The 11,076-nt window shown below is 59.2% G+C and overlaps 3 protein-coding genes across 3 annotated transcripts; all 3 read left to right on the top strand.

Annotated features, from left to right (window-relative positions):
* Nucleotides 1–516: 516 nt before the first annotated feature.
* LPMP_351970 (T-lymphocyte triggering factor, putative) lies at nt 517–1,896 on the top strand (the record flags this gene model as incomplete). The annotated part of the gene is made up of 1 exon (XM_010704832.1): nt 517–1,896. The coding sequence occupies one exon, from the start codon at nt 517–519 to the stop codon at nt 1,894–1,896; it is 1,380 nt and encodes a 459-aa protein (XP_010703134.1).
* Nucleotides 1,897–2,865: 969 nt separating this feature from the next.
* LPMP_351960 (hypothetical protein) lies at nt 2,866–4,185 on the top strand (the record flags this gene model as incomplete). The annotated part of the gene is made up of 1 exon (XM_010704831.1): nt 2,866–4,185. One exon carries the CDS (start codon nt 2,866–2,868, stop codon nt 4,183–4,185), a length of 1,320 nt encoding a protein of 439 aa, XP_010703133.1.
* A 1,427-nt stretch (nt 4,186–5,612) lies between these two features.
* On the top strand, nt 5,613–10,598 carry LPMP_351950 (hypothetical protein; the record flags this gene model as incomplete). Its single annotated transcript, XM_010704830.1, has 1 exon — nt 5,613–10,598. The coding sequence occupies one exon, from the start codon at nt 5,613–5,615 to the stop codon at nt 10,596–10,598; it is 4,986 nt and encodes a 1,661-aa protein (XP_010703132.1).
* Between the last annotated feature and the right edge of the window lie 478 nt (nt 10,599–11,076).

The following is an 11,076-nucleotide window of genomic DNA, read 5'->3' as shown; positions in this document are numbered from 1 at the left end:
CAGGCGGGCCCAGCAGAGCGCAGCACTTTGGGTGCTCGACTGGAGGAAAAGCGCTGAGGGGTTTTCTACTTGCTTCCTCGACGACGTCCACGCCTTGATTCAGAAAACGATGTGAAGTCGGTACTCGCAACTGCATCGATGGCGCCAACCATCCTACGAGAGCGGCAAGAGCGAACAGAGTAGACTCAATGTCATGCTCCATCGACTCCCTTTCACCTTCTCACTGACCTCACCCCCCTCCTCATGTCTGGCTCACAATTCTGTGCTTCTCTCTTCGGCGACTCATGCTCTGTGCCTCCCTACGGGGTTTCACTCACTCTTTCACGCATTCCTTTTCCAGCTGCCACCCGTGCGTGAGCCCAACACACGAAGCAATACGGCGTAAACCGGGGAGACTACGCACACCATAGTAGCACTGTCGAGGAAAGTGCGGTGGGCGCTATCTTATCTTCCGCCAACGCTAATAACTCAATATCTCTACTAGGAACCGGGAATAGGACCCCTCAGCGAGAAAAAATGCCACCCAAGACAGGGGCAGCTGCGGCAGGCCGCAGGCAGAAAGATAAAGACAAGAAGGGTGGCGCAGGAGCTGCGGACCCGGTCGAGGAGCTGCGCAACATGGAGGGCATCCATGAGGTTCTTGCCAAGGCGCAGCAGCTGCGCAACTACTTTCAGGCAGAGCGCGATAAGGTGAACAGCATGTGGGACATCACCAAGAAGGAGTTAGAGAACAAACAGTTCGGCCTGCAGAACGCCGAAAGCGAGCTGGAGGAGCTGGAACGCGAGCATCAAGTGGAGATGAAGGTCTACCAGCAGAAGGTACGTCATCTCCTGTACGACCAGAAGGTTGCTGTGAAGCAGCTGCGCGACGAGAGCGACGCGGTACTGCGGCAGGCCGAGGCTGCGCATAGGCAGCGGATGCACCAGCTTGAGGTGGAACGGCAGCAGCGCATGGCTGGCATGCAGTCTGCCCGTGAGACACAGGAAAGTCGGATCGTGGATCAGCGTGATGGGCACCAGTACATGCTCACGGTCACGAAGCGTCGCAACCACGAGAAGGAGCTGGCACGACTGCAGGCCTCGTACGAGGCGAAGCTGAGTACGCTGCATGAAGACTTGGAGCTTCGGCGCCGGGCCGAGGTCCAGGATGCGGAGGAGCGATACCACCTCCACATCAACCATCTTATCCAGCAGCATGAGGACAAGTTTAATGAGATGAAGACTTACTACAACAACATCACGCGCAACAACCTTGAAATCATTCAGTCCCTCAAGGACGAGATCGCCACCATGAGGCAAAACGACGAGCACAACGAGGGACTGATGTTGGAGATTGAGAAGGAGAACGAGAACCTCGCAGCACCGCTGGAGCAGTTAGAGGCGGAGGTGGCGGGGCTTCAATTCAAGAAGCAGCAGCACATTCAGGATAAGCAAAACCTGCGTAGCTCCCGTAGCCGATACAAGGTGCTTCAGCAGCAGCTATGCACGCTGCGACAGGAGAAGGAGATGCTGGAGGATCAGTACAAGAGTGTCTACGACGAGCGCGAGGACCTGCGCGCGAAGTTCGAGTTCGCCTTGCGGGAGGCGATGGATGTCGTGGCCGAGCGCAACAACTCGCTGCAGCAGGATCTGATCGAGGCGCACGCGCGGCTGGAACAACGCGACGCACAGCTGGAGGGCGTTCTGCGCGCCATGAACCTGGAGCCGGCCGCAATGGAGCTCATCTCAGACGAGATTGATATGGAGGTGCAGGGGAAGAATCAGACCATCAAGGACCTGCACTTCGAGATGCGCCGGCTGGAGAAGAAGATGCACGCCATAGTCGAGGAGTACGAGCGCCGCTGTTGTGCGGTGGGCATACCACCGCTAGACCGTGCAAGCGTCATGCAAGTCTAGAGGAGAGAAAATGGGCGACTGAGGAATGGGAAAGGTGAGCCGCTGAATGACTGCGCCTTTGTTAGGCCACCGCCTTGTGCTTGCCGTTTGAGTTCTCCGTGCACTCGATTGTCGTCAGGGGTGTGCTCCGAGGGTTACGGGTGTATAGGCAAGTCGTGTGTTGTTGTTGCACTACTCTTACCTGCTCTCCTCACGTCTGTTAATGCTTTAGCAACCCTGGCCGAAGGGGAGGTCCGCCGCTTCATCTCTCCTTTGCCCTTTCGGTGTACAACTCGCTTCTCCCCCTCCTCTTTGTGGTTCCTCTTTAGGAGCGTTTCCATTTTCCTCTGCGCTGTGCCGTGAAGCCTGTCTGACGTTCTTATGTGAGATGTAAATAAGTTCTCGTTGTTGCTTTTTTTCCTTTTTTTTTGTGTGTGTTCGTTGCTCTTTCGTGGAGGGAGATTGCAGCTCATTCTTCATCTCTCAAAGAGTGCACCCCCCTCTCCCCAAGCAGAGGAGCTTACCTGTCGCTGACTGGCGCGCGACTTTTCTCCTTGGAAGGCGCCTCGGGAAAAAAAAACAAAGGAATAAACCAAAGGACATGTGCCCACTTCCAGCCTGCTTGTTGCATGCCAGATGTTGGCTCATGCGTCTGTCTCAAACACATTTTCTTCTCCACTCTGCGCGCACATGTTTGTGTGCGTGCGTGCTATGTCTTTCTGGCACACAGGGTTAGCGCACATCATGCCTCCCTCACTCTTCTTGCTTTCCTCGCCCCCCCCCTTTCGCCTCTCTATTCTATGTAGACTCGTCTCATCGCGAGCAGGATAGCCATCTGATGGAAACCACATGTTGAATCCTACTCACCTACAAACGCTTTCGAGCGCACAAAGCAACACGGGCAGCTGCTCCTGTTTTGCGCCCAACCCTGCTAAGTCTGTGACTGCACCCCTCCTCCTTTCCTTACCTTAGTTCCTACTCGACTGATCCATGAAACGGTGTGACGCATCTGTCCCGTCTTATCGGCTGCCTGCTGCTTCTACCAGTGCGAACGCCACCCCGAGCTCACTTGCTACACCACCGGCCATCAGCACAGTGTGCGTAGATGTGCGTGAGCTGCTACGCCACGCTGCTGCTGCTGCCTCGAAGGATGGATCAGACGATGGGCATGCCGCCGTCTGTGATGGGCAGCGAGACACCACTGTTGTCCTGCCCGCTGTACCCTCGCGCTCCCCCTGGCAATCGCAGGGAAACCTGCCTCCAGGTCCCACGGAATCGATCTTCTGGTCACCGTCGTACCCGCCGTATGGCGGTTTTGTCGTCAACAGCGGACCCCCTCCGCTCTCGCCGACCGATCCCACTATTCTGCACTCCATTTTAGGAGAGCCCTCCGTGCGAACTACCCTTCGGTCTGGCTTTCGTCGAATGCCAGGTTTTACGGGTAGCCCTCTGGCACAGGAGCCTCCTACACGGCGGACTTCTCCGAAAAGCGGCGCACCTGCACGACTTTCCACGGCGTCTTCCGTGCGGCGGTCGTCGGTGGCGAGCACTCTCCCTCCACCAAATGATGAGTCGCCCATGTGTGGGGCGTCAGTGCGCACCGACGGCGACATTCAGGCGAACAAAGTCGACACGGCCACCTCGTTCTCGTCGTTGACGGAAGAGGACGCATCCCCACCGACCCCGCTGCTGGACGCGTTGGAGAGCTTCCTGAATGAGGAGGGGTCAAGTTCTGCCGGTGCTGCGGCACCCACGGACTTGTCGCTGACGGCACAGCGGACGATAAAGAGCATTCTGGGGCAGCTGCACAGCTACGCCAGCGGGTTCGCTGCGGTAGAAAAGAGGAAAGCGACCGAAGTGCCTACCGGGTCCTATCGTGGAGGCGTGGCCGTGTTGCCGGTCCCCTTCCGTCAGGCGGCGCTACGCGCCAGTGCGGCGGGGCCGTCATCAGCTGCTTCGTCTCTTCCTTTTAGTGGCGCCTCTGCACATGAGATGAAGGGTACTTCTGCCAAGGCTGCCACTGCCGCACGGCCGACGTCGATGCAGTTGTGGAGGCTGTGCCCGGCACTTTCTGCGTCCACCTTCGGTAGGATGGACACTTACCCGAAACGACCTCAAGGCGCCGTACAAGCTGTCGTAGCGCCACAGCGGGGACTCGCCTGCGACAGGCTGCACGCCGCCGCCGACCGCAGCACAGTTGCGCTTCGAGAGGTGAACCAGTCGCCCTGTCGTACCGTACCACCAGCCTTTCGCCGGCATCTGAAATTCGCCGAGGCGGCGCCGACGACGCGCCGACCAAAGCGCAAGTGATGACGACTCACGTATGCATGTATACTACTGTGCTTCCTGGCACATCGCACACCGCCGCACCCACCTCCAGCGTGCGTTGCCCACTATTGTTCTTCCTTTGGAGCCGCCTCTTCGCCACCTATTGTGATTTTGTCTTACATTTTTGTCCCCTTTTTTCTCCTCCTTCCAGCCTTTCGTTTCGAATCACCTCAATAGTGGCACCTTCTCGATTTGTTTCACACGGCCCGTCACAGCGGTGAGCCGCCCAATCTCCCGCCTGTGATGAAGCGTTTTTCCCCAGGTCACGGAGAGAAGAATAATGGAGAGCACCAGCGAGCTTTCTCTGCTTCATTGTGCAGGTATGTGTGCGGTACCACATGGGCCACAGAGCACGTGTGTAACGACAGGGGTAAAAGTGACAACAGTAGAAGTGTTCATGCAGCACGCACAGGAAAAGCTGCATCACTAGCGTCGACGCCATCTGCCTGTTGGGTCCAGTAGCGGTCAAGGAAGGCCCAGACAAGGATGCTCTACGACTCGCGTTGCTCTCTACGCAAAGCGAAGGGGGGGGGGGGAGAATTCAGTAATCAGAGGCTGTCTTCCGTTGCTGGAGATGTCTTTTTCCCTCCCCCACTCCTTTTCCGTCACTATATCCGGCTTTTTTCTCTCTCTCTCTATGGCTACCGGCCATCATATTTTCACCTGCGTCTCCTCTCCTCTCTTCCTCTCCCTCATCACAGGTGTGCATGCAGCACACGTTGAAGGCGAAGTCGACGACTCTTACGATCTCACCACTGCCCAATCATTGGTATCCACACACAAACACCCGCACACGCACAACGAAAGTGAATAGGTGTGGTCCCCTTGTAGGCGGATGTGTCGGGTGCCTGTCGTCGTCTCTCCCCTTTTGGTTTCTCTTGTCATTTGGGATTGCCCGGGTTCGACTGCAACTTCGATCTCTGGCACGACGCACGCAGGGCACCCCTTTCCACAAAAACGTCTCAGCTGGAGGCTCTCCTCAGGTGTATCCGTTTCGCCTCTCACTAAAGGAAAACAGAAGGAAAGAGTGGAGTAGATCGTCTGTAGTACCCAGGACAGTGAGGAGAGCGAATCGAGAGAGTGACACAGCCGCATAAATACACGCACGCAAAACATAGATAGACAAGGGAGAGAAGGAGGTTTAGTTGGTGCTGACGATAGAGCCCTCGCTTCCCCTCCCCCAGCCCCTTGCGCACTTGTGTGTGTGTGGGTGTGTGCATGCCTGTGTGCCCTACATTTTTCTCTTTGTGTTTTTTCTTCGTGCTCTTTTTTAGTCGTGCGCCGTTCGCTTATTTTTTTTTCGCCTTTGTTCCTCGCCTTCTGCGCGCGCTGTGCTCTGGAGACGGGCCCTCCACCACCCCACATACATACATCAGACGGACAGCGCCAACGCCCGGCGTGCTGTGGCAATGGTTCTGAATTTGTTCTCCGGTGCGGCGCTCAACGGGCACGGCAACACGCACCGTCGCGAGCGAGCGGCCTCCTCGCGCAGCAGCACGGGCACGGGGCGCCGGCTTCAGCAGCAACGTCGTCAGGCAAGTAGCAGTGCGACAGGCGGTGCATCCGTGCAAGCGGAGGGTGCCGGGCAGTCCGGATCTGGAGTCCACAGCGACATAGCCGAGGATCGTGTGCTCTTCGACAACTGCGTGGCGCAGGTGCAACGCCACCTCAAGACACACGCCGACTCACCCAGCACACTCCATACCCTGGCTTCCTACTACACCAAAACAGAGCCATTCATCGAGGGCCGGCCCTTTTGCGTGGCCCTGAGCTACGCCACGTTCTTGTTTCACATGCAAATGGCCCGGATCAGCGTTGCGGATGTGGAGCTCTACGTGCAGCTTCTCACAAGCATCTTGGCGCAGCTAACCGAGGATGATCAGCTGCACCACCCGTTTGTGCAGCAGGTACTTCGCGATCATGTATTTGGTCTGCCGTCGCCGACCTGCCGCGGTGCGGCCCACAGCGTGGTACTTTTGTCGCCGCAGCAGTACCGCGCCTTTGCGACCATGACTACTGCGCTCATCTCCCTCGCCGTGGTGCCCCTCAGCATTCTGTACCAGTTCCACGACCGACTCGAGACATACTGTGAGTGTGCCTCGCCGCTGGTGGCCAACCGCGCACTGGCGCTCCTCGTTCAGACAGTGGGCGAGGTGCGCATGGACGAGCAGGTCACTGCACTCCAGTATGTCCTCAAGACGAAGCCGGCGAAGATGAATGTAGACTTTCTCCTTGCCTGCTACGAGCGGCTGAAGCGTGCGGTGATGGACCCGGCTCACGGACCGACATTCGGCCGTGCCCTCTCCATCCACTGCAGCGAGCTCTTCTTGCGCTTCCGCTCCCCAGTGCGGCGCGACTACGTGGAGCGCTTCCTGTACCCAAGTTTGTGCCACAGCGACATGGCCGGCTTCTTGGAGATACCTGCGACTCGCAAACACCTGTTGCACGAGCTGCTGTCGCAGTGTACGCCTGGCATGGGGACCATGAATCCCTTCTACATGTGCCTCTGCGCTGTCCTGCAGAGCTGCTTCGACAACGAGACGGACGGTGCGCTGGAGACGGTGGCACTCATTAACTGCCACATGCCTCACGCCGCGTATTTCATGTCCACCCTGGCTATTGACTCGCACATGTCTGTGCCGATGTTTGCAAAGGTGATGATATCGCTCGCACGCGGCGCCGGGATGGCCATGACGGGGCGTGAGACGCCTGACGAGGTGGCCGCCTCGATCAACGAGAACCGCACAAGCGTGTACAATGTGCTCTTCCTGCTCCGCGAGGTGGTTCGCAGCTGCTCCATCACCGCCTCTCGCCGAGCCATCGACATGCTCAAGGCTCTGCGAGTCGCTGTTGCCCCGAAGACGATTGAGGCGCTCGGCAAGCTGTCCAGCGAGGCGTTCGAGGCCTTCAGCGACATCACACTCGATCCGCAGCTGCTGTGCGCGGAGCTGGCGATGGTGCTGCATCAGGACCACATCGCCGAGGCCATGGATTCGGCAGTAGAATACTTCCGAGACGCCACATCGAAGTGTCCGCACTGCGCGGCGGCGCGCAGCTCTTCACTGCTGTGCCCCGTGAACGGCACGGTGCACGTCGCCGGCCAGTCGTCGGCCAGTCGCGTGCTATCAACTCTGTCGGAGTGCGCTGGCGCGAAGGCGGTGGAAGAGAGGCTCATCAGCTATCTGCGTGATCCCACCCTGCAGATGGAGAGCTCCGTGCACTTCCTCATCTACCACATCATTGCGAATGGCGGGCAGCACCGTAATACGCTCTTCGTGGCTGTGGAGCCGTACGTGCGCAGCACATTACTGGCCCTGGTGAGCGCGGACCGCAGCGGGACCCGCGGGCTTGTGAGCAGCACGCTGAAGGCAAATGTGCTCATGCTTCACGTGAAGCTTGTCACGCTCCTCTCCTCCTCCATCGACCCATCGTACTTGGAGAGCATCTTGAAGGTTTTCTCAGAGCTGAGGGTGCGCAACAACCACGACGCGCTCGCTCTGTGGTACATGGGGAATGTCCTCCTGCGGCAGCTGCGCAGCAACCTAGAGCTGCTGCCCACTGACCCCCAGGAGAACAACTACTGCGTTGCCTTCCCTGGCTGCGCGCCGGCAAGTGCGACGACCGCCAACAACGCGCAGCTCGTACTGAAGCTGCTGCACCGCGCTCACAGCTTCAGCCCTGAGATGCACAAGCTGGTTGGTTGCTGCGTGTGCAAGCTCATCCAAGAGTTCAACATGCAGGCGCCGAACATCTGTAGCACGTTGCTCTCGCCTTTTGGTTTCTTGCCAGTGGGGCTCGAGTCACTCAACACGTTCGCTCTTCCCGTAGGCGCTGGCAGCACCTTCTGGAGCTTCTTTTTGCAGCAGATGCGCAGTTCTGCGCCGGCACGGACAGCGTTCATGGCAACGCTGGCCAAAAGCCTCTCGCGACGCTTCCGCATTGCGTCGCCAATCGACGCGCTTGCCCCGTATGGGGTGGAGCCGACTGGGCACCTGTTCGTTATTATGGTCTACGAAGCGATGAAGCGCAACCCACCACTGGCGCGCGTACTACTCTACATGGTGTCGCACTGGACGAAACAGGCAGGTCACCCACCCGGCAAGTTCGCGTGCCTGGTGTACGCTTGTGTGCAGCTCATTACAGTTGTGGTCGACCGTGCCGAGGGTGCGGCTGCCGCAGAAGTGGAGGCAGAGACGCCGCAAGATCGGCAGCAGTTCGACGACGCCGTGAAGAAGGCGGCGCGGGTGCTAAAGAGTCAGCAGGCGCGCCTTGACAGGCTGGAGCCGACCGCGCGGCGCGAAAATGTAGAGTTCTTCCACCTACTGCGCCGTTTGCAGCGCCGCGTGCGCCGGACTGTGGCTGCCGCCTCCGGCGAGATTGTTGTCGGCGACGAAGCCGCAGAGGAGTACAATGACTACGATGGTGCTGTCGACGGCAGCTTGGATGCCAGACGTGCGCGGCAGGACGGCACCACAGACGCGGTGTACGCAATGCAAGAGCTGCAGAATGCGGCTGACAACAGCGTGTTTGATGACTACGCCGATGATGGCAACCACGAGGATGACGGCGCTTACGGAAACGATGAGGGCGCCAGCGAGGCTGCTTCTCCGAACCTTGGGCGTCCTGCGCAGGCGGACAGCAACGTCGGCCGGGGGGAGCGCACAGCTGCCCCAATGCGGATGCGCCATTTGCCGCAGGACATCACCAGTATCCTCCGCTCGCACGCAGAGAGCAGTGCCAATCAGAGCGGCAGGGACGCCGCCGGCATAGAGAAGAGGCGAACGGCCTCTGTGAAGACGTTTTGTGAAGCGAACAATCAAACGGACGCCGGGGTTGCCCCGCATGATGTGAATGACAGCGATGCAGAGATGCTCAATCGCAATGGCGAAGCCGGCCACAGCAGTGCGGTGGCACGCGAGCCTCGTACTCGATCGACATCTCGTGGCGTGCAGACGGATGTGTCCCTAACAAGCCCCGCGCCGCCTGGGCACGCTTCACAGCGGAGTGTGGGCACGTCACCGTTACAGCCGGCAGGTACCTTGTCGCACGTCTCGGTGACGCGACGCGACGCCCCGCAGCAGCCCTGTCGCGCACCTGCCGAGGTCGGCCCCGCCCCCGCCGCGGCCCCTGCCCACACTCCCTCCTCCTCCCTCTATCAGCCACAGCGTTCCCACACACGGCCGCCTGAGGCGGATGGTATGCTCAACGAGTGCAGTCAGACGCCAGCGCAGCGAGGATCAACCTGGCGGGAGCCGGACCTGGCCGACTACGTCGACGGTGACACTACCCCAATCGATGACTACACCGGCGTGCCGCAGCTGCAGGCGACTGCCACGAATGACGGTATTGTGCTGCCCTCTGGTATGGTGCTAGAGTACCTACGCACCCACCAAGGGATGGACTCGCTTCGGCACGAGCTGAGTCAGTTCGACCAGCAGTGGATGATGCAGCAGGTCGCTGAGTACGTGTCGAATAACGGTGGCGTAGTCGGCTCTGCTGGTCCGTCGTCGGCTCTTAGGGGCGGTGTGCCGTCTCTGCAGCTCGTCACAGTGGAGAGTCGCGCCAACAACTACAGCCGCCCGCATGCTGATCCAGCTGAACTTGGACCGAGCCATACGGTGCGCACAGAGGTGCGTATGGTCGGGCCCGCTACATCCTACTCACGACCACCCACTCAACAGGGTCACGCGCGTGTCGTGGCAGCAGCGCCGGACCTGCGGGAGGAGGAAGAAGTAGACGTGGTGGACGGTGAGCACCCTATTCGCGCCGTCAGCGGCCCTCCAGGTGACGGCAACCGCGCCGGTTGTGCGGGCAGCGATGAGGCGAACAAGCGTCGACGTGTTGAGGCTGGCGAGGGCAACCCGACAACGCCGCTGCCACCGCCAGTGTCTCCCACAGGCGCTTTCCGAGGTCGCAACTTTTTCTTGAACCAATGTACGCAGCAGGAGGTGAGCTCGACGCTGCAGGACATACACTACCTGCAGAGGCAGCAGCAGGCGAGCATGTCGGCGCTGACCGAGGCCCAACGTGCGGGTGAGACCGTGGAGGCAGCAGACGACGACGAGGTACCGCGCAAGACACTGCACCAGGGTCAGTCCTCTACTGGCGTGGCGAGTGAGGGTGTGCCGCCTGCAACGCCTTACGGACAGGTTATTCTTCCAACTTGGATCGTGGAGCAGCGCAATGACACCGCTATCCGTGAGTTGCGGCAGGTGATGGGGGCTCACAACCCCAATGACGTTCGACTATCGGCAAGCGCGGGCAAGCGCAGCCGTATTCACGGCAGTGGCACAGGCGATGGTAGCGGCAACAGCGCTGCGTGGTGGGCTGAGATGAGCTCCGCGCCGATGCCCAACTACGCTGCTGACCCCCAGTACTCCATGGAGCTCTTTTAGAGCATTGTGGTGAGCCGTGCCGAATCTGTTTGCGAGCGGCTTCGTGCGTTTCTAACGATCCTACTCGATGTAGGCCTGCATGGCGCACTCGCTCCGTCTCTCTCTCTGTGACTTCTCTGACCTCCCCCCACATCCTGTGCATCTCTCTGCTTCTCTACCAACGGACTGGATGCGCGGATGGAAGCATATAGGTGCGTTTTGCTTGCTTTGATAGATGCACTTTTACGCCTTTTCTTTCCTTTTCTGACTAGCCGAAGGCTCGTTCATAGACCCACGCGCACCTCTGCAAAGGGGAGGGGGTGAGCGAGAGAGCGAAGGACTGTGGGGACACAGCACGCTTCTCTGCCATGGAGGGGCCGTACATCGTTTGGTCTCTTCATTCTCTTTTTTTTTCTCCTCATGTTAGACGCTCTCCTCTTTGTCCTTGTCCGTTTACCTGTGATGCACCCATGCGGGCATCGTCTCTTGCTGCAGTAGA

This window comes from Leishmania panamensis (genome assembly GCF_000755165.1).
Source record: "Leishmania panamensis strain MHOM/PA/94/PSC-1 chromosome 35 sequence".
Lineage (NCBI taxonomy): Eukaryota > Euglenozoa > Kinetoplastea > Trypanosomatida > Trypanosomatidae > Leishmania > Leishmania panamensis.
The sequence above is the reverse complement of the archived record's forward strand: the minus strand, read 5'-3'. Positions and strand labels throughout refer to the sequence as shown.